This window comes from Mus musculus, chromosome 11 (assembly GCF_000001635.26).
Source record: "Mus musculus strain C57BL/6J chromosome 11, GRCm38.p6 C57BL/6J".
NCBI classification, from domain to species: Eukaryota; Metazoa; Chordata; class Mammalia; order Rodentia; family Muridae; genus Mus; species Mus musculus.
The window spans coordinates 103,569,406-103,593,530 of NC_000077.6; the positions used below are offsets into that span (position 1 = coordinate 103,569,406).

The following is a 24,125-nucleotide window of genomic DNA, read 5'->3' on the forward strand; positions in this document are numbered from 1 at the left end:
ATATAAGTAAAATAATTCAAAGTCCATATGCCTCAGCTCAAAAATCAGAATTAAATGCTCTTCTACTAGATTTTCCAGAACCTCTGAAAAGTTACTGACTCTCAACATGCAGAGAGAGTTGCTTTGAAATTATTCCAGGTTAACCTTATTCAGAATTACTCAGAATTAACCTTGTTATTTACACAACTGTATCAAGTCATATGAAACAGAGACCATCATTCATATATATATATATATATATATATATATATATATATATATATATGTGTGTGTGTGTGTGTGTGTGTGTGTGTGTGTGTGTGTGTGTGTGTGTGTATGTGTGTGTGTATGTATATGATACTTGATCTCATATAAGTTTGCCAGGACCATATATATATATGTGTGTGTGTGTGTGTGTGTGTGTGTGTGTGTGTGTGTGTATGTGTGTGTGTATGTATATGATACTTGATCTCATATAAGTTTGCCAGGACCATTGGCATTAGGAAATGAAGAGATAGAACGATTATTAATAGTGAACTTTTTAGAGGCTTCAATTTTTCATAAAAGACATTATGTAAATAATATAAGTTTAAAGCACTTTTCTCTAACTTGGTAAGAAAACTATAAAGAGTTGTCCTACTTGTTCTTTATATAATCACCATTACCTACCAGAAGTAACCCTAAAAGTAACCAAATTAATGTAATTTCACAGATGATTGTTTCATTTTGCAGAGTTTTGAAAATTGAAATATGTATATCATACAATTGACACATATTTAGGACTATAATGGGCTCTTGCCTTGAGTTCTGAAAAGGCTGATTCTGTAATTACACGTTTATTAGAAGTGAAGTGATGGCTATATTAGGGTTACCTTTATAGATTAAAGCTGATAATGCTCTGGCATATGTATCTAGTAAAATGCAACAATTCTTTAAATGTTATGACATAAAACATTGTCAGGAGCCATCAAGTAAAGACTGAAGGCATGCAAGTGGCATTATGGAGATGACACATCGTATTGCATGGTCTGTGGTGGGTGAACTTTAGTTTTCAGGGCCTTTAGAAATCTCATCTCAGAATTTATTCTTGCAGGTGATATGCCTTCCCTGTCATCATTAATATAATTATTTCTGGGCATCACCCTACCTTATTGGGCAGATTTTCTGCGATCAATGAAGATGTACTTTCTTGTAGTAATGCTATGTAGACAAACTGATGATTTCATAATTCCTAATAATGATTCTATAGAATTCCTAAATTTATACAAGTAAAATTTGAGTCTTCTATAGAAAGGGCTGCAATTAGGGCTCTGAAAACCTTCATGTGTCATGGGATAATTGCATTAAGATAGAAAGTAGATTTGAAATGGATTAACAGTCAGGGAAAACATTCTTTTTAGGCTATCCATAAAACTACTAAGTGATAACTAAGGTCATAAACTGGGAATGGACAATGTATTGTAGGAGCAAGGACAAAAAGAATATTGACTGGATTTATCTATACAAAACTTCAATACAAATGAGACACAAGGCAGAAACTGTGCTAACTAAGACATAAGAATTACTGTTTTAAACTTAATAAACCTGTGGAGCTAGTGACAGAAAATGAATGTTTAATTAGATAGTCTTAATGAAAACACATGTAAACATCTCTGTTGTAACTTCTTATTCAATTTATGACTTGAATTTATGTTTGAACTTGTGAACTTTTTAAAAAAGATGCTTAAATTATCATGTGATCATGCATCCCAAAAAAGTACATCAAGGAACAATGACAATAAGAGAGCACAGAGAGCAGAGAGAGCAGGCAAGCTTTTTCTTACCATGAGACAGGGTTTTTCTTAACAGCAGGTTTCTCCTCACTGGCAATGAAACCTGCTCATGAGGACTTTTGCTCCACCTACCAAATACATATATTTTACGTGTATGTATGTAAGTGTGCATGAACACTTGTGGAGTTGATGAGACGGGTGGTCGGGCCCGACAAAAAATGTGAATGTATCTCTGTGTATAAATGTGTGTATTCTGTACATATTGCCTGTGTAAAAGTTTTTCTTTCTGTGAGCACTACTTCATTTCCTGGTTCACTAAAGGTTATTTGCTCCAAGCCTCCCTCTTGCCTGGCCAGTGAGAGGTGAGGCATCTGGGCAAGAGAGAAAGGATCCTTAGCAATAAATCCTCTACTGAATTCCCTGGTGCTATTCAGCATACGTTCATTGCCAAAGAATTATAAAGTAAGAATTAAGTTTCCCAGTGCTTATGCAAGCACAGAGAATTATAAAGTAAGCAATAAGAGAGATAAAGAGTTAAGTTTACCCCGTGCTTAATGAAGCTTAATGAAGAACAACAAGAAAGAGCCAAGGTTTTAGCACAGAACTGTAAGAAAGAGTTAAATTTCTACAAGGCTAGATATCAGTGTTATGGCCTGTGTCCAACGTTGTATTCCACTTCAGCACCTGTGCTAAGGCCGGTCAGTCCCCCAGCAAACAAGTTACTAGTATACCTTACAATCCTACAGGTCAAGCAGTTGTGGAGAGACCTAACAGGACTTTAAAGGAAGTTTTAATAAAACAGAAAGGGGATATGTGATCTCCCAAGGACAGATTAAATGATGCTTTATTGACTTTTAACTTTAAAAATGTCAATGAGACAGGTAGTCCAGCTGCTGAAAACACTGGATTTTAGAAAGGACTGCTAAATTAAACCAGCCCATATATTATAAGATTGTGTTAACTTCAGAATGGAAGCCAGGTAATGTGTTATTTTGGGGGAGATTATATTACAGTCTGGTTATACAGTCCAATAGACATATAAAATTAGACACCTTTCACCTGCTCAAACATAGAGCAGAGAATCATCTTTAGCTGATTTGTGTTCACTGGACATCCCGTGCATGTTTTAGTACAGAAATGTATACTTTCTTTAAACATTTATGTGTTTTCAGAACAAAAGGAGCAGATACCACTAAAGACAAAACAAGTATCCCAGTTGATCCAGCCCCACAGTCTGACTCAGTTGCTGCATCCAGGAAAACTTCAAGTGACTAGCTAATTGGTCCAGCCTCACAGACTGTCCCATCCAGGATTTCAGTTAGGCCCTGCATTTTCCCATCCCACAGAGAATGGACAGCAGATGATACAGCTAGCTCTCCTAGGATTTGGCCATACCTCAATTTTCTTAGGATCCCCTTTTAAAAGATGCCTTCACCTCAAGAGAGCAGGACGCTCTCGTGAGCACATGACATCCCCATTCTCAGGAATCACTCAGTGGGTGACAGATCTTTGTCACTGTTTACAGGGCTGCGAGTTATTCATGGTCGTGGTCAGGGAAGAAATAAATTAAAGGAGGTCAGACTCAGAGATCTCTTTCTCTCTTTCTCTTTCTGTACTCTATCATTCTTTCTCTCCTACCTAGTGTTAGGAGAAAAAGAGGGGAGAGGGGATGAAAAGAAAACGAGGTGGTATAGGTATGAAAGAACAAAAATAAAAGATAGAATATTGAATTTACTTTTAAACTAGAAAACAACTACAAGTCTCAAGCATTTTTACATTGGTATGGATTTTTGTTTATAAATAGAAGTTTAGGGATATTTTTGTTACAACATCCTGTATATATGTTTTAACTCTTGTCGTTTAAAAATGTAATATAAAGTTCTAGTCCTATGAAGACTACTATTGTAAACTGTTTAGGATAATTAAGAAATGCAAGTTAATAGATAGTCACATATAAAAAACATACTTATAGGTTGATAAGTGAGTTATGATAGAAAATTATTTAGGTACAAAGTTTTGAACTCACCAAGATAGGATATATGGTAGGGTGCTTTCTTCCAGGTTGCCAAATACAAATGGGCTGGACATTGTGAATGTAATTCTTACCTGATAGCTCTCATAATTGTTCTTCTTATAAATAGTTTATTGATGTTAGAGGAAAAGTCATTTATTTATTGGACTAAAAGGGGTGATGTTGAGGTAACATTTTTGCACACTGTGGGAAGGTTGTCTTTGTATTACTCAAATGTTGATTCCTGTGCCAGCAGAGAGCTGAGTACAAACTGGATTTTGGTATTGTTATTCTTATGGCTTACCAGCCGTATCATGTTTTTGTTTTGTTTTTTAATTTTTATTAGATTTTTTCTTTATTTACATTTCAAATGTTATCCTTTTCCTATTTTCCCCTTCGAAAGCCCCCTATCCACTCCCCCATCGCCCTGCTCATCAACTCACACACTTTGTAAACACTCTTCTTTCCTCACTTTTGTTTGGCTTAAATAAAGAGCTGAAGGCCATAGCTGAAGCATGAAGGGAGAGTGGAACTTCTGGGCGGAGAGAAGGACTCAGAGAGAAGGATTAAGAGATAAGTTTTGCCAGCATACCATGGAGGTGGAAGGAACAGGTGTCGGGACTGAGTGTGAGAGAGGTAATGGGCCACAAGGTGGATGTGGATTAGAATAGTCAGGTTAACTAAGTTAGATGAGCTAGCTGATAGGCAACCCAGGCTATAGTAAAAATTAATAAGTATCTGTATCATTATTCAAATGCTGGCAGGTCCAAGAAAGTCCAACAATACTCGAGCTCCTTCCTCCTGAGTGCCAAGGCAAGCCACTGGAGCCAAAAACTTAAAGGCTGGAAACAGAATGGGGTTTCTTCAAATCTGGGAGTGCTTCAGGCTTCCATCAACTGTCGGACAGGAGACTGAGGATGCCTAGTACAATGTCACTAGGCTCTGTGGTCTCTTGAGTGGATTTGCCCCAGACTATCAGGTCTTCAGGATGTTCTGAAAGGCAGAACCTGGAAAGTTGTCTAGAAGTCTGGACAGCCATCCATGAGGTAACTCACTCTCAGGGCAATGTTTCTCACTGTCCTTAGCTGGCTAGCTGTTTTCTTTTTTTCTAGAAATGTATGGATGATGAAGAGACAAAAATGAGACCATTCTGGGTCATCATCTTTCTCATCTTCATCTTCCTACTCCTCCATTTGTATCTCACTTTCTTCAAAAGAACTCCCCAGGCAAGCAGAACACAACCTAGGGTACTAACTGCTTATGGAAGAAGTGTCTAATATAAAATCAGAGGCTAACAGGATGAGAATCTCTGCCCAAGATTCCCTGCTTCCAGATGTTTCCAGTGGATCAATGAAGTGAAGGACTCATGGGGCGCTTGTGTAGTGAGCAAGCAAAGCCACCCTAGTATAGCCACCCCTCTCTATAGCAGGCTTTTGCTACTCTGTGGGTACTTCCTTCTTTCACCCATTCCTCACCCTTTCAACCCCCTAACACTAGTTAGGGGAGAAAAAAAAAACAATAGAAAGGAAAGGAATGCTGCTATCCTTAGGCTATTTCCTGCTGATTAGGGGTGTTGAGTTCCTGGGGCAAGTTTGATCTTTGCCATCAAGATAACTAATTTCTTCTTGTTGTTGTTTCTTCTTTGTGAATGACTTAACAAACCACAACCAACACCAACCAACAACCTAATTCAACCTGTTGGGGCCCTGGCATTTATATACCCTCTGAAAAGTCCCCTGAATTCCAACTGTCACACAACTGCAGAAACTATCTGCTGATGCAAAATCACACCCCTGCTAGAGCACAAGGCAAATCACAGTCAGCTGCTGAGAACCAGTTCCACATCCCCACACCCCAGTCCATAAATGAAATGAAAAAACACTCCCATAATATTCCTGTGTTTTTCAAAGAAACCAAAGCTCTAAAATTCTCACTACATTTTCCCACTTCTGTTTTAAGTCATCAATTGTGGTGTGCGTAGTGGGAAATTATAAAACAGATGTTTTCAATTAACTAAATGCTCTTTGAGTCGGTGGCTAAGGTTTTCAAACTCTCTTGCTCAATTCTAATCTTTATATGTTATCTGTAGCTAAGTCTAAAGCAGCACTTCCTGCTTGTTAATTCCTACTGACAAGAGGCAAACAGTTTGTATTTTTTTGTGGCAGGGCCTCGAGCTAGATCCTCCATTTCATTTCCTTGCCTTGGATATCTCTTGGATCTATACTCATTGATCCAGTAACAACTCTTGCCACATTGCCTACACATCCCTGGAAGCCTAGGCCATCTTTCTGGTTTATATTTAGAAAAACCATTGCCTTGTTCACTTTTCCAGGGCAAAGTACCGTATTTCTCACACTTAACACACCAGACATATTAAGATCTGAGACCTTTAGCAGTTTGGTCACAGTCTCTCTGCAAATGCCATATTTCCCACAATTGGAGCACCAGGCATTTTGATATTGGAGACCTCTAGCTATAGCTTGACCTATTATATTAGCATGGTACCTTTAGAACCAGTATTGATCCCTTATACACTTATCTATAGGTTCAAGACTTTAGTGGTCTAACAACTTTATATTCAGTATTTGCATTTTGATATGGCTTTGTTCACAGCTGAGACTAATCTTTGTAATATAAAAAAAGAAAATCAGTGAAGACTTCCCCAGGGCTTTGCATAATCTTTGTATAAATGAGGTGGATCTTTTTCCAGGCTCCTCTACTTTATCCCAAGCTCTGAAAGCCACAAAGCAACATTGTTCTATAGTACCATCATCAAATTGTATCTGTTCTTATATATCAGAGTACCACTCTTCATTCAGCAACTGGTATTTTACTATATTTATTCCCCTAACTCTCTTTCACTGTTCAATATTTGTGACTTCTTCCCTCCACCACCTAGTTGTACTAGAGATCCACCATGTGGATGGGTCTCTAGTACAACTGTCACCAATCCCTTCCAGTCTTGGGGAATAATTCTATTTTGAGTAATTCAGTTTAGAATTTGTTTGAGATATGGCAAGTGCATTTCATATGAAAGCATAGCATCTTTAAAATGCTTTAGATCTATCATTTCCATAGGATATTATCTTACTCACCATAACTTTGTCCCCACTCATAGCAGGCATATGCTCTCTGACTATCGGGAAAACTATTGGGGATAAGCTTGTAACCCTGGGTCCACTAGTCACATTCTGGCAGCACAGTGGTTTGAGAGTAACCCTTTCTCCTGAAATAGGCTATTGGATCAGATTGTCCTCAGCCTTTTCAACTTTTCTCTGCCCTCTGGCACAATGTCTTTCCCTCTTTCCTCCTTCAGGAAGCTCCTGCTGTCTGGCTCAGGCACCAGAACTGGGCCCTTTGTTCTCCCTTTTCTGGCACTCCTTGCTTCCCAAGCGCTTCCATTTCCACCCACAATTTTTCCAGTTGCTCAGCCATTCTTCAAATCTTTTTAAATTGTCCTTCCAATCTTTAAAAAAAAAAAAACAAAAACAAAATTATAGGAAGAAAAGAAAGAAAGAAAGAAAGAAAGAAAGAAAGAAAGAAAGAAAGAAAGAAAGAAAGGAGAAAGTTGCCTCTGGAAGCAGAGTTGGGATATCCCAGCAGAAGCAGCCACAGTAAATTTTGCTGGTGTCTTGAAAAAAAAAATAGCACTTGAAACCAAATTTCCCATTCTGCCTAGCCCCATGACTGGGTACTACTTAGAACTGGCTTTTGCTGCTTTGTGGGTTCTTTTTTCTTCTCTATCATTTTTTCACCCTTTCAATCCCCTAACTCACTGAGCATGTCCGGATCTCTGGAGATGGTAAGAACTCCGAGTCCTTTGGAATACACTCGTATTCTACCTTGGCTGATCCTTTTTCTGCTCTTACTACTTTCTTTTCCTGCCTGTAGTGTGTGCTCCTCTTAGTGTTAACTGTGCTGCTTTGACTCTGCATCTTTGACATCACCAGGGATGAATTCCTGTGTCTTACCACAATGGAGGCTGCTAGAGTGCTGACACTTCTGCTCCAGGTCCTCATCTTCCTCAGGAAACATGGTTTTCTCTTTCGGTACACTTCACCTGAAGCTGAGTCATAGCCATAGTTCTTTTGAAGGTATAAATAAATAAATCTACAGGCATCTAGAAGGAGTGTTAAAGTAGCACCACATGGCTCCAGTCAGGCTGGAGAACGCAAGCACTGAGCACTGTGCACCACCTGACCTTGAGCTTGTCTGTTATTTGCATCTTGAGCAGCTTCCACAGAATCTTCAGAAACATTATTTGCCAAACTGTCCTGCCACCTGAGTGTTTTTCTTCCTACAACCAGGGAAAGAACCATGGGGGGACTTGTGCTACCTTACTCAAGAGGAAAGGGTGACAGAAGAGACCATGCAGCTAACCACTGCCTGGTCCTTTGCAGTGAGGGTCAGACTACAACACTGGCCAGTGCATGCAAACCATGATTACTTGGTCCCCCTCTACATGGTTTTTAGGCTGATATCCTCCAGACTTTCACCCCAATGCTGTTCTTATCCACTTGGGCTGCACTTCCAAAACTGGGTAACTCAGACAAAGATTTCTTGTGTAAGTCACACAAAAAAGCACAAGCTGTAGAAGAAAAACAGCTAGAGTGTGTCATACAGAAAATGTAAAAACATGTGCTCTTCAGAAGATACTTCACTAGTGAAAACACAACCTTAGCCAGAGAGAAGATACTTACTAAATACATATTTGAGACAAAAGACTTGTATTCAGAGTACAGAAAACAAACTTTAAAAAAAACTCAGCAAGGTTGCTTAGTGTGCATGGGCATGTGCCACACTCAGAACTCATATGGTGGAAGGAAACTTTTGGGAGTTGTCCTTAGACCTTCACATGTGTGTCATGAGTATGCTCACCATACACATTCATGCGCACAAATACATGCACACAAAATAAATAGAGAGAAAAAAAACAAATCCTTGTAAGAAACTTGGTATAGTGGCAAAAGTGTGTAAAGACAGAATTCAGGAGGCAAAGGCACAAGGATAGCACAAGCTCTAGGGCAACCTGGGCTCTATAAAAAGACCCCGTGTCTCAAAGACAAACTAAAACCAAAGCTCAATAAGAACAAAAACACATGGGATTCAGATGTGGACAAAGGCTTAAACACATAGCACTAAAACACACTGGAGTATAATAGACACTACACAATACCAGTTATTAAGTCAACTTAATAACTGCAACATTGACTACAAGTTCACAGACACTATTTGAGGGAAGCAGGTGTGGCCGCATGGGCCTAGATGGTGCCCTGGCCCATTGCCAAGCCCCGTGAACCCCACATGTTTACTGCCTTGCTCGAGCATGCACAGTGAGGCTGCATGCATGGGCTACCTGCCAGGCTGGACTGTTCCTCGTGATCCGAACCTGTCAGCCTATCAGTGACCGACCTGAGCTCGAGCCTGGAGCGTGTGTGATTTCTGATTGGATGAGGTGGGGTGGAGTGAGATGAGGTCAGTCGGCATGAGTATAGGAGGGTTGTTGTTGTTGCCCTTGCCTAAGTGGAGAGAGCTATAGGGGAAAAAGCCGCAAATAAAGAAGATGCTACGGGAACCTGCCTTGGTGTCTGTGTCATTCTTGTCTCTGCCGGTTGGAGACTGAGGCAAGTGGTGGCCTGTACGGGGAACTCATCGTGTTGGTCGGCAACAGTAAGTAAGGAAAGTTTAGTAAGCAGCAGTAAGAAAATTTGGGCAAGTGGCCAGTTTAAAACCTCTTTAGTTAAACTGTAAGAGTCCGTGGCTACCTCTAAATTCTGTGTTTTTATCTAAACAATACTGAGAACATACCACTGCCGATTATTTGGAATTTTAACCTACAAAAATTATTCTACTCTGTCAGAGGCACATGCCAACATTTATTGTAGTTATTAGGGCTAATGTGGAATGTTTCATACATAACATATGTCATCTTAAATGTTCCCTGTTAATTCATTTTCTCTTAAGTTTTTTGTTGTGTTTAGTTCTGTTTGATACAGGGTTTCACCACATAGGCAAATATTTATTGACTATTTAGTTGGTGAGAAGTCTGTAAAGATGTATAAAATTCTTCCTGTTCTCAAAGAAAATGTAAAGATGATGTAATGAAAGTTTCATTTTTGAGAACCCAGATCCCCCCAAAAAGTCTCTGTATTGATCCCTTTCTGTCCTATCTTCTGAGCTTTGTGCTCTGCATTTACATAAGTATTAAGTATTCCACTTCGCTGCAGTGTATCCCACTTCTTAGGTATTTTATGAGGACTTTTAAGTTAGAGCTTCTCTTAAAATCAGTACAGTGAATGATGGTCCCTGTGTGTTGGTCCCTGTGCTCACTTAGGTGCATACACACAAGAGAGAGAGGATCTGGTCCTTTGTTACAACATACAGTGTGCCCCTGCAGCAGGTGCTTCTAGTTGTCTTTATTAATAATCATTTTAAGTGATTGTCTCTCTTCATGAAGAAGAAAATCAGGTAAGGTTCCTGGGGAAAAAAGGGACAAAGCATTACGGTTCTCAGGTATAGAGACAAAAGGGAGGTTCCTGGGAAAAAAGGGACGAAGCACTAAGGATCTCAGATATAGAGACGAAGGGAAGGTTTCCTGGAATAAAGGGGATGAAGCACTAAGGTTCTCATGAATAGAGACGAAGGGAATTTCAGCAACATGGGTTCAACTGCGACTAAAATGAAAGTAAAAATGTTAAACATCTGGAACTTGGTCAGGGCGTGCTTGAGGGACGCCAGTGGAAAGTACAATGCTGAAATAGAGGAAGGAGCGGCAGCGTTTGAGGAGGCTAAGGAGATTGCTTCTCAGGCTAGCTGCCGAAAACCTAAACAGCTTAGACAACAAACCAAAGATTAAAAAGAGAAGAAGGAATCTAGCTCTGAAGGGTCTACTAGTGACAGCAACGGGACTGATAGCAAGAGTGTCGTCTGTAGTCAGATGTCCCGCTGGAGTATGAGGTGCGGTAGGCTGCCCAAACCATCAGCCCCTCTGTTGCCTTCTCCTCCCCCCTATAAAGATGAGGGAAACAAAAGGGGAAAGTGTAGTCTTCATGCAAAAGTCTGGAAAATGTGCCCACTGTTGTGGGGCCTTCCCAGTATTTCAGGACCAACAAGGGCAACGGTATCATGAACCCCTGGAGTGGAAGGTTGTACAAAGATTGAAGGAGTCAGTTTCGACTTATGGGGTCCAGGCTGCCTTTACCGTAACTCAGGTTGAGTCCCTACAATGGTACTGTATGACGCCTTTTGATTGGCAGAACCTCTGCAAGGCTGATCTTTCGGGAGGAGGTTATTTAACCTGGAAGGCTGCTTATATTGAGCATGCTGTTGAGCAGGCTGAGGCTAATGCTGATGCTGGACTCCCCAATGCAGCCTAGAATATAGACATGTTAATGGGGCAAGGGAATTTTGCCAACAATCAAACAGGTTATCCTATGCAGGTTTATGAGCAGATTAATAACTGTGCGAAATCGGGGCTTCGGCTACACTGGAATACAAATTTGAAAGCTGGTATCCTTATGGTTAACCAAAGAGTGGACTGGTTGCAGGAACAGATGAATATTTTGGAGCAGTTAGTATTTGCTTCCTGCATTACTCATATGGCAGGAATGTGTGTAACCTCTGTTCAGTATCAGAATTTTTCCAGAGCTGCAAATCTGTCTCGTGCAATTGGTGTGATGCTGCTAGGAAATTGGAGTCATGATCTCGGCACAAAGATGAAGGAATTGCGAGCATCGATTGTTGCCGTGAACAACTCCCGTATGGAGATTGCAACTGCAAAGCAGTGGCTGGAGAACATCCAGGGAACTGTGGGATTCTTAAAGAATTGGGGAGGGATGGCCTTTTGGGTGTTCCTGCTGACTGTTGTGTGTGGAGGAATGCTTTGGTGGATGGCACGTATGCGAAGGCGGCACAGGGCTGATAAATAAGCCTTAGTGCAGGCTATGGCAGCCTTGGAAGAAGGAACATCCCCCCAATGTTGGCTCAACACGCTGGATTAGTAATCAATGACAGGTAAGACCCTCATGTGCGCATACCAACCTAAGACAGGATGGCAAAAGTGAGGCACGGATGGGGGCAACCTAAGACACAGTCTGATCCCAGAGCTCCTAATAAAACAAAAAGGGGGAGATGCGGGAAGCGGGTGCGGCCGCATGGGCCTAGATGGCACCCTGGCCCATTGCCAGGCTCCGTGAACCCCACATGTTTACTGCCTTGCCCAAGCATGCGCAGTGAGGCTGTATGCATGGGCTGCCTGCCAGGCTGGACTGTTCCTCGTGATCTGGACCTGTCAGCCTATCGGTGACCGACCTGAGCTCGTGTCTGGAGCATGTGATTTCTGATTGGATGAGGTGGGGTGGAGCGAGATGAGGTCAGTCAGATGAGTATAGGAGGGTTGTTGCACTGAGAGTGGAGAGAGCTGTAAGAGAGAAAGCTGCAAGAAGGACAGGGAAAGAAGAAGCTGCTGGGGAAGAGAGCTGTAGGGGAAAAAGCTGCAAGTAAAGAAGCTGCTGCGTGAACCCACCTTGGTGTCTGTGTCGTTCTTGTCTCTGTGGGTCAGAGACTGCTGAGACAGTGGCAACTATTAAGTACCAGCTAGTAGAAAGGCAACTTTTTCTTGTTGTTGAGACAGGATCTCATATTTATCCTAGGCTATCTAAGAACTAGCTATGTAGCCAAAGATACATTACTAGTTTATCCTCCTGCTTCCACTCTGTGAGAGCTGGGGAGGACAGGCATTCACCCCTGCCCCCCGTGTTTGGCTTACATCAAACCCAAGGCATCATGCACGCTAGGCAAACATGGTTCCAACTGAATTACACCTCCAGTCCAGGTGAGTGCTTTTTAAAAACTGAAATATAAAGATCAGGTGAATGGAGCAATTGCCATACACTGCTGGTGAGAGATGCTAAAGATCACGGTGAGTGAAAGAAGACAGACCCAAAAGGTCACAAATTATGGGATGTCATTTATGAGATGTTCTGGAAAAGGGAAAATATAGGCTCATAAATAAGACTAGTAATGGATTAAGGGCTGAGAGGAGTGGCTGAGGGCAAAGGTACATGAGGGGGCCTTTGACCTTTTATTATCATTGTGTATGTGTATGTATGTGTCTGAGCACTCGTGTGGAGGTAAAAAGACATGCTTGTTGAGTTGGCTCTCTTCTTTCACTTCAATGTTGTTACCAGAAATGAAGCTCAGGTTACTAGGCTTTCATGGTGCTATGCACTGAGCCATTTCACTGTCCATGGCAAGCCTTTTGGGGGGGGTGAAAGAGTTTGCAAGGTTGTCTAAGCTGTGTAGTAGTGGTTAGATGACTATGTAAACTCAAACTGAATTGCATGAAAATTATACATCAATAATCTTGACTTCAGAAAAATAATAAACAAAAAACTAGCATAAAGCAAACTTTTAAAGAAGTAGGTGAAATTACTCTAAGAAGATAAACCTTACAGATGTTCCAGCTCCAGAGTCTTTATGAGGATGCTCTCAACCGTTGTCAGTTGCACCTGTGTGGTCCCCAGGTCCCTGAAGGAAAAAGCCAGACTTCATGAGGAACCATTTCATCACACGCTTACTTAACCTTCAGCTTTCCTATAAAACTACCTGTCTCAGGAGTAAGGAAGCCTGTCCTAGAAGAACTTCTACAGAGTTAACTATACCTAAGGTTACTACTTATGCCATCCACTCAATGGGCTGGCACTGAACACAATTAATCTTCTTATTTATCATTCTCATATTGCCTTTACTCCATAACTACCTACTTTACATTTTCTTTTCTTTTTAAAAATAATCATCAGATTCTTCTAGAGCTGGAGACAAAGACAGTTATGAACAGTCAATCTGGGTAAGTAGCACATATTCTTATCCAATGAGCTATCTCTCCAGCCCCCTCACTAGCATTTTAAAATCATATAGTTAAAACTAAAACTGTGACTTGTTTGTGACAGGATTTTTCTGTGTAGTTTTGGCTGTCCTGCAACTCACTCCATAGACCAGGTTGTCCTGGAACTCACAAAGATGCACCTGCCTCTGCCTCCCAAGTGCTGGGATTAAGGGCGTGTTCCTCCACCACCTGGCAACTTTTTTTATCCTTAAGACAAAATACTCTTTTATGTGCAGGGTAGAAGACAGAATAACACTAGAGATCTTTTGAAAACATTGTATGGAAACCTACTACTATAGAAGCTTCTTAAAGTACATGTGTACACACACATATACACACAGACACACAGACACACACACACACACACACACACACACACACACGAGAGAGAGAGAGAGAGAGAGAGAGAGAGAGAGAGAGAGAGAGAGAGAGAGAGAGAGAGAGAGAGAGAGAGAGAGTTTAAGTGGAGTAACCCTATAACAGGGAAAATTTTTGCTTATGAGACACCACAGGCTAACAAATTAAAAAGGCCAATATTGAGGACCGATTATTTGCTTGAAGTTGTTGGCCATTGAGGTCCCTTAGATTTGCATTATTATACACTATCACCAATGCTCTTGATTATCTCCCATAACTTGATGGCAATACCTTACTGCAGAAGGTACCACATACTTAAGCCACAAAATATAAAGAAATCAAACTATTATTCAACTGGAAGCTTCACATTTACTGGCTATAATAGTGCTGGAAGGTACTGTGCACACTACCAGTGGAGAAAAGTAGTCAGCAGTCTTACTTAACCATGAATCTTGCAAGCTAAAACAACAATTGCCCTGGCAACACATGGTCACTGATAAAAACAAAACAAAACAAACAAACAAACAAACAAAAACTGGTACACATGTCAACCAACCATTTTCCGATGGAATCTAAGGTCTGCTCCATAAGCTGAAATCCATAGCTAGCACATTATTGGGGCACGAATCTGTGACTAAATAGGTCATAGGCTCTAGGGGAGAACCTACTATTGTTACTCTGCCAAAGAGTATAGTATTAACTTAAATTCTAGCGACTTATCTTTAAACCCATACATTAACATATCCCTCGGGCCTCACTAGGGAAGATTCTTTTTGGAATATGTGGTAATTAACGCAGAGACTCACAGAGGTCAAGGTGCAGAGAATAAGAGGCTGCAGAATACTCAGCCCTTAAATGGGACATTTTATATCGCATCTCTCTTCCAGGATCCAACGGTCATTTTAGGAGAAAGGGCAGAAAGATTGTAATAGCCAGAGGTATAGTCATTCCCTGTAATGACTACAAGCAAACTGTTTTCCAAACACGTCAGGGCAGCTGCACATATGAATTCATGGCACTTGTGATAGCATGTATGTGAGAGACTTATACAAAGACAAGGCAGACAAAATTCCAACACGAAGAGGGAAGTGGAGCATGAGGTGATGCCCATAGCTTAGGGGTATTGGGAACTGATAGCAAGTAAGACCAGGAGAGCCCAGAGTGAGGGTGTGGCCCCCAGGGAAGTTGACCATATTCCACTGGAAAGACACACAAGCAAAAGTCTAAGGGCTCAAAGTTGGGTAGGTAGGGAAGGAGTACTGATTTGGGAAGAGTTGGGGAAGAGATAAATATGATCAGAACAGTGTATGGTGTTATCAAAGAACTAGTAAGAAATGAGAAACAATGTCCTCGGGTGAAAGCCAGTAAGGCTAGAAGTCATCTCACGGTCCACAAGCTTATCCTAATACTTACAGATATTTTAACGCTGGCAACTTAAAAAAGTAGGGATCTTCAACAACTGCGAGAGGATTACGGCTGAGAATTCTGAAAAATACAATTCAATTGGAATTACCAGCATTTTCAATATGCATGAGTCTACTTATAAAGTTTAATTTCTTTGCTATGGAACTTTAAAAAAAAATCACTTTGTGGGCCACCAAGGTTGTTCAGCAGCAGGTAAAGGTAAAGGTGCTTCCCACCAAACCTGACAAGTTAGGTCCAGGCTCCAGGACCTGCATGATGGAAGGAAACCACTGAGCTCCCCAAGTTGTGCTCTGACCGCTACATACATGTCATGGCAATCACGTGTCCTGGCACTCATGTACCCACACATAAACACAAAACAAATGAGCAGACACTAAAGAACAAAATGAAACAGAAACTATCAGGGGGAGAAAACCAGAAAATAATAGTGGATTGAAAAGAAAAAAAATGTCAGAGAACTTTTAGGTCAAAAATCCTACAGACACGGGGCTGGAGATATGGCTCAGTGATTAGCTCTGCTGGCTGCTCTTGTTCAGGTCTCAGCATCGACAGAGTAGTTCACGACCACCCATAATTCCAGTTCCGGGGATCCAATGCTGTCCTCGGTCTTCTGAGAGCAATGTGTGCATGGAAATACACACAGGCAAAATACTCAGACACAAAAAAATAAATAAACCTATTTTTTTTAATCCCACAAACAAGTACATTGGTAGTAAACCCTTTCACTGTAGAAAACATTTTAATGCCTCCCATTTTTCAAGATGCTTGTCCATTTTAAAAAAATATAAAAGAATTTTTGCTCAATTCACTCAGTCAAAGGAAAAAAAACATGTGGGAGGATGTGTGTGTGTGTGGGGGGGACCATTTCCTTGGCTGTGGAGCAAAAGAAAAGAGAATGTCAGAAGGGGAACTGGGTCCATATCCAGGCTCCATCAAATACTCTCTGTGTGAGGGAACTGGGTCCATATCCAGGCTCCATCAAATACTCTCTGTGTGAGGGTGTCTGTGATCATTTATCAGTCTCCTGGTCTAAAACTTCTAAGGGCAAGGAACATGACTTATTGCTACTGTTATCTCTGTGCCTAAAATTTCTATGGTATTAAACAAGTGTTTGCTGAATAAATAAGCAACATTGTTTATACATCAATGAAATCAATAAATACTCTCCCCCACACTGTAGACACAGGGCTTGTGCTCTTGCCCGGCCTTGGAAACAAACAAAAATAAATTTAATTGAAGTTAAATAGAGTAATAGAAAATCTGCATTCAGGTTAAAGCTAATCATGATTGGTTTATGTCTACAGAACATGTTAATAATTATTTTGACTAACATTGATTGTGCTGGAGGAGGAAGGGCTTCATGAGTCCCACCCTGTGGTGGTTTGAATGAAAATGGTCCCCATAAGCCCGTAGGGAGTGGCACTATTAGGAAGTGTGGCCTTGTGGAGATGTGGCCTTGTTGAAGGAGGTGTGGCCTTGTGTCACTAGGGGTAGGCTTTGAGGTTACAGAAACTCAAAGCAAGCCCAGTGTCACTCCCTCTTCCTGCTGCCTGCCCATCAAGCTATAGAACTCTCAGTTCCTTCTACAGTCCCAATTAAATGTTGTCCTTTATAAGAGTTGTTGAGCAGATTGGTAAAGGATCTTTACCTATCCCAAATCGGACAGGGGACTAATATCCAATATATATAAAGAACTCAAGAAGGTGGACTCCAGAAAATCAAATAACCCCATTAAAAAATGGGGCTCAGAGCTGAACAAAGAATTCTCACCTGAGGAATACTGAATGGCAGAGAAGCACCTGGAAAAATGTTCAACATCCTTAATCATCAGGGAAATGCAAATCAAAACAACCCTGAGATTCCACCATACACCAGTCAGAATGGCTAAGATCAAAAATTCAGGTGACAGCAGATGCTGGCGAGGATGTGGAGAAAGAGGAACACTCCTCCATTGTTGGTGGGATTGCAAGCTGGTACAACCACTCTGGAAATCAGTCTGGTGGTTCCTCAGAAAATTGGACATAGTACTACCGGAGGATCCCACAATACCTCTCCTGGGCATATATCCAGAAGATGTTTCAACTGGTGAGAAGGACACATGCTCCACTATGTTCATAGCAGCCTTATTTATAATAGCCAGAAGCTGGAAAGAACCCAGATGTCCCTCAGCAGAGGAATGGATACAGAAAATGTGGTACATTTACACAATGGAGTACTACTCAGCTATTAAAAAGAATGAATTTATAAAATTCCTAAGCAAATGGATAGACCTGGAGGGCATCATCCTGAGTGAGGTAACCCAATCACAAAGGAACTCTCACAATATGTACTCACTGATAAGTGGATATTAGCCCAGAAACTTAGGATACCCAACATACAAGATACAATTTGCTAAACGCATGAAACTCAAGAAGAATGAAGACTACAGTGTGGACACATTGCCCCTTCTTAGAATTGGGAACAAAACACCCATGGAAAGAGTTATATAGACAAAGTTTGGAGCTAAGACAAAAGGATGGACCATCTAGAGACTGCCATACCCGGGGATCCATCCCATAATCAGCCTCCAAACGCTGACACCATTGCAAACACTAGCAAGATTTTGCTGAAAGGACCCAGATATAGCTGTCTCTTGTGAGGCTATGCCGGGGCCTAGCAAACACAGAAGTGGATGCTCACAGTCAGCTATTGGATGGATCACAGGGCCCCCAATGGAGGAGCTAGAGAAAGTACCCAAGGAGCTAAAGGGGTCTGCAACCCTATAGGTGGAACAACAATATGAACTAACCAGTACTCCGGAGCTCTTGTCTCTAGCTGCATATGTATCAAAAGATGGCCTAGTCAGCCATCACTGGAAAGAGAGGCCCTTTGGACTTGCAAACTTTATATGCCCCAGTACAGGGGAACGCCAGGGCCAAAAAGGGGGAGTGGGTGGGTAGGGAATTGGGGGGTTTGGTATGGGGGACTTTTGGGATAGCATTGGAAATGTAAACGAGGAAAATACCTAATAAAAAAAGAGGAAAAAAAAAGAGTTGTTGTGGTCATGGTGTCTCTTCACAGCAGTAAAACCTTAAGACACGACCCTGGCTGAGGAGTTATGAACAGCTGGATGCTTTTGGAGTGGAGTAAGTCAGTTTTTCAGAGTGAGACTGATAAGATGACCATGCTCCAGTGATTCCACACATAGAAATACATGGACATAATGGATGTATTTCTCTTGCTGCGACAAAACACTATACCTAAAGCAACTAATTAAAAAAAAAGTTTATTTGGAGTTAGAGTTCCATAGAGTTAAGAGCTTATGGCAGTAGAGCACAGGCATGAGTAGGAAGCTCAGGGCTCACATCTTTAACCACACAAAGCAGAGAGAGCAAACTAGAAATATGCTAATCTTTAAACCCTCAAAGCTCATCATCAGAGACTCATTTTCTAACGAGGCCCACACCTCCTAAAATTTCCCAAATGGACCCACCAACTGGGGACCATGTATTCATTCAAAAATTCATTCAAATGACAAAAAACGAAGACTTGAGCCGGGCGTGGTGGCGCACGCCTTTAATCCCAGCACTTGGGAGGCAGAGGCAGGTGGATTTCTGAGTTCGAGGCCAGCCTGGTCTACAGAGTGAGTTCCAGGACAGCCAGGACTACACAGAGAAACCCTGTCTCAAAAAACAAAAAAAAACAAAAAAAACAAACAAAAAAACAAACAAACAAACAAAAAAAAAAACCATGAAGTTGGGGGTGGGTCTGGAAGGAGTTGGAGGAGAAGGGGGTGAATATCATCAAATTACACTGCATGAGATTCTCACTGAAAGAAATAATTAAAAGCATTGCATTAAAAAAATGCAACAATAACTTAAATGGTTAAGTTATTATTGACCCATTGACCCATGAGAAATTAGACACACAGAGGCTATAGAACATGTGTGTTTCTACGTTCATAAAAAATAAAGTGGGAATTTGAAGTCAGTTCTGACACCAAAGCTTATGTTTAACTTATTAGATGGAATTTAAGACAGTTGTGATTTAACATTAATTTTCAGAGGACTTAATATAGAAAACCTTTAAATTTATTTTTAGTGTATATCAATTGTATCAAATAATGAGTTAGACATAATTTCTTGTTTTGTTTGCTTTTTGAGGCCAAGTATCAGGTAAATCACTTTATAGCATCAAACTAGAACTTACTATGCAGCTCAGAATGGCCTGTGAACTCTAATCCTCCTGATTTAAATATCATGTGCTGAGATTACAGACATGAACATTGGCTTAAAAATAGTGGTTTAAACTTCATGTGCTTATCTGAAAATATCTCTACAAGAAGCAGAGTTTTCTTTTATTCTTGTGCCAGGACTAATACCTAATTAGCTCATTGTCATTGAGACTTGAAAGACTCAAATCCATGACAACATGGTGACATCAACAAAAGTGTTGACATAAGGACATTGTCACAGTGTCTTTTCAAAGCTACAGAAACCCTGAGACAGGGGCCAGCTTACAGTGTCAGTGGTTCAGTCCATTGTGTCTAAGTATGAGTACCCATAGAAGGTAGGAAGTTAGTAAAGGGCCATGAAGATGGAGGGAATTCAAAGGAACAGAGATAGAATGCAGGTGATTTGCAGAAAGAAAGAAGGCAATACAAAGGATTAAGTGACCTTCAGGATGGTAAGGCAGGGTAAAGGAGGAGGAATGAGAGTATCTAACACTAAAGACCATTGAAATGCCACATGGAAAGTTACCACTATAGAAGCTTCCTAAAATGCATATGTTTTCCTAAAATAAATATTATGAGTTGTCCTCAGATATGTAATCCCTGAGAAGTTATCCATGTTCTAGGAGATGGCCCTACAGTCATGCCATGTAAGCACAGGTAGCATCAAGTAGACTCAGTGAGGTTTTGTTTTGTTTTGTTTTTTTCAAAAAAATAATTACTCAAAGTTTGTAGAGGCATTTAAATCCAGTAACATGACTGCTCTGAACACATCCAAAGACCTTCTAGGTCTGTGTGATCTGGCTGGTCACAAACACACCCTTAATACACACCTTTAATCCTAAACAACAACATCTCATTGAGGGACAGGCAAAGTGATGAATCAGATAAAGATTTGACAGGATAGGATATGCCCAACTGTCATGAGAACAACATGGGAAAGTTGCTAAGAGAAGCCGAGAGAGAGAGAGAGAGAGAGAGAGAGAGAGACTGTTCAGTGAGTTGGAAGTCAGTTGAGAGGCAGTACAGTGGAGTTGAATTCATTGCAGTTCAGTTGATGGCAGTTCAGGTCATGGAGTTCAAAGGCACTTTTTACTAGGACAGTTTTATGGAGAAAGGTTGCAGAAAGAACAAGCTAAAAACAGGTGATGACAAGACAAGTCAGAGAATGAGGAGCCAAAAGATTAGAACAGAATGCTATAGTTAGTTTGAGGCCAAGCAGAGCAATTCAGCCAGAAGCCGAGAAAAACTAGCGTGAATCAGTCAGCTTGGAGAGGAGTTTGAATCAGAACAGCTAATAAGTTAAACCAGCCAGCCAGAGTTCAAAAAGAGCTAGCAAGAGTGAGTTTATTCAACAGTAAACCTCTGAGATGACAATTACACCTGCAGAATAAAAGCTTTCTTCTAAAATGTTGGGAGGGCAAAGTGATGGGAGGGATAAGAGCTGAATTAAAGAGAAAAGAATGTGGAGGTGGATTTGAATAAAACATTATTTGGTGTGTGTGTGTGTGTGTGTGTGTGTGTGTGTGTGTGTGTGTGTGTGTGTGTGTTGATATGTTTAACAGAGTTACCCTATAATGGAGAGACGATGCCTCCTACAGACAACATAAGCTATCAAATAAAAAGCCAAAGTACACCTAATATGGATTACTCCTTTTCAAGTTGTTGGTCAAAGGGTTTCCCTTAGATCCCCTCCTAAATATTACAGGCTATTTCCAATGCTATTGGTTACCCTCTAGAACTTGATCATAAGACCATATAGCTGAAGATACAAAATATTTGAGTCATAGGGCATGGAGAAATCAAGTGGCTACTTGCCTGAGCTACTTTTATATAGCTATGATAAAACACCATGACCAAGAAAACTTAGAAAGTGTTTAATTAAGCTTATACTTTCAGCAGGTTCGAGTCTTTGATGGAAAGTATAGGTGTGGTTGCAGAAACAGCTGAGAGCTTACATCCTGATCCACAAATAGAAGGCAGAAAGTAAAAGAGCACTGAGAATAGCTAGAGCCTTTTAAAACCTTAAGGCCTACACCCAGTGACAAAACTCCTCCAAGAAGGCCATTCTTTCTAATCCTTCCCAAACAATTTCACCAACTGAGGACCAAGTATTCAAATATATGAGCCTATGGGGGCTATTGTCATTCAATCTGGAAGCTTTATCCCCTAATAGCTAGTTTTCATAGCTGGAAAATGCTGGAAAGTGCTATGTACACTAATGGAGGAGAAAAAGAATGACTGGAATTACCAAGTTGTAAAACGTCAGCAACTATAACAAGCCACTGGTGCAATAGTGGCATAATTGTTATCGAAGTTACCAATCACTTTCTGATTAGATTTAAAGCCCACTACATAAGACAGAATTCATATTTTGCACAAACATGACCAAAAACCTGTAATTCACTAGTTCATTGGCTATAGAAGGAGACCCAAGTACTATTTATTCTGGACATAATAATGAACTGTTCCCTACATTCTTATTTTTATGCCCACAGATTAGTGCACCTTTCAACTCTAATCAGAGAAGCTTCTTTTTTAAATTTCTTTTTACAGTAGATGACTAATACAAAGACCTACAAATGGTCAACATGAAAAGAATAAGAGACTATGGAGTACTCAACTATAAATGGGACATCTATACTATATCAAACCCTGTCCCCCAAAGGCTCATGGATCACCATGAAAGAGGGGAAAGAAAGACTGCAAATGCTAAAGGGAGTAGAAGTCTTCAGAGAAACAGTATTTGCTAGACATTTGCACTGTTGCAAAAATGAACTTATACCATCTGGAACTATATGCACGAGACTGGTATAAGACCAACTTAGTTAAAATCATAGCATGGAAGAGGGAAGAACTCATGAAGTTCTATCCCTATCTGAGGGGCTACTGACAACTGATGGTTTCTGGGTGGGGAGAATAGTACATTCAGAGATGTAGGTCTTGAGAGGCTATCCATGCTCCAGCAGATGGTCCTACACTCATGCCGTGCACATACAGGCAGCACCAAGAAGCCATGGTGAGTTTTTGCTTTTAAAGAACACTTAAAGTTGTTAGGAGGGGAAAGTAGTGGGAGTTGTAAGGGATGAACTAAAGAGGGAAGAATGTGGAGATGGGTTTGATCAAAACATGTTACATGAAAAACCCCCACTGTCAGAGAACACTCAAACATGGTTCTGGGATCCCTTCCCACTTGGGGAGTATGTCTCTTTTGTGTGCTTTACTGTGTGTGTGTGTGTGTGTGTGTGTGTGTGTGTGTGTGTGTACAGGCTTACATGAATGTGCTTCTGCTTTCAATAAATCATAGCTGACTGCTGAAAGAGTCATGTTATGTTAAAGTATGAAATTCTTAAAAAAATATAAAACTATAAAAGAGTAAATAGATAATTATAATAAAAACACAACAGCCTATAACCCCACCACTATGGGGAACAACGTAAAGTTAAGATCCTTCAAAGCCTCATTGGTAGGTCCCTGGGAGATGTCACTAGAATGGCCTGTCTTTATTTGATATAACTGCATGCTGATCTTTCTAAGAGTTGATTTCAGAAAACAATTCCAGGCAAATATTTTAACTATGACAGCTACATGAGAAATTGGATTATAGTTAGGATGAAAAATAGCCTAAGCAACAAGCTTAAAAGAAAAGCTGAAGAATAAGACATCTGTAGGAAATCTAAGATGCTCCAATGTATCCCTGAAAAAACAGAGGAGCACAAGTCACATACCTGAATATTTTGAAGTCCATGAACATGTGTATGCATGGGCATAGGTAAAAAAACAACCAAAACTTCACGAGGAAGTTCACCCCTGGCTGACCTTGCAGTTCTGCACAGTTAGAAGGGAGAAGCTAAGCCTGCCTCCAAAAGCACTCACACTAGAATCCCAAAGACAGGCAGGGAAACAGCTTCCTTAGAGGAAGAAAAATAAGCAGCGACTCAGACCCTGTTTCAACGTGCAAGAAGAATGTGAGGAAAGAAGAAATCCTTTCTTTTCCTCCTCTACAAGGTCCATAGGCCTTCGAGCACGCCTCCCCACTCCAAGCTCCTTGGCGTAGGAGTTTGTGTTATACCAGTAGAGTCCAAGGAAATAGAAAGGTCGAGATATCTTAATCACAATGCTAAGAATCACCTTAACGAAGATTGCTGGTGATGAAAATGGAGAGAAGAACCAGCAAGACTCAAATTCTAGATCTGTAACTTTCTACTGATGTGATTGGGTAAGACAATCTCAGACTTAGGAAGTCCTTATAGCATTTTCCTACCTGAAATGAATGTGAATGAGGCAGAGAGAGGCATCTAAGAGGGGCATGCTTAGAAGTAGTGAGTTCTTATGTCCAATGGACCAGGGACAGGAGTTCTGAGAATGGTGACGGTGGTGTGTCCAGAAGCTCTAGTGTTTCCTGAGGGAAATGGATTGTCAAGTTTAACTCCTATTAAAAGGAAAGGAATGTTACCCAGAAAATTACATGGAAAGCTGCTAAGA

The 24,125-nt window shown here is 40.7% G+C and overlaps 1 protein-coding gene across 2 annotated transcripts in view; it reads right to left on the reverse strand.

Moving 5' to 3' along the window:
* The window catches only part of Gm884 (predicted gene 884), an 86,907-nt gene that overhangs the window by 34,829 nt on the left and 27,953 nt on the right, over positions 1-24,125 (reverse strand). For both annotated transcript variants that reach the window (NM_001033434.2, XM_030246104.1), the window contains exons 6-7: positions 15,419-15,490; positions 13,216-13,290 (exon numbers count right to left, since the gene is read on the reverse strand). In NM_001033434.2, coding sequence (NP_001028606.2) covers positions 13,216-13,290; positions 15,419-15,490 — 147 coding nt within the window. The remainder of the gene's footprint in view (positions 1-13,215; positions 13,291-15,418; positions 15,491-24,125) is intronic.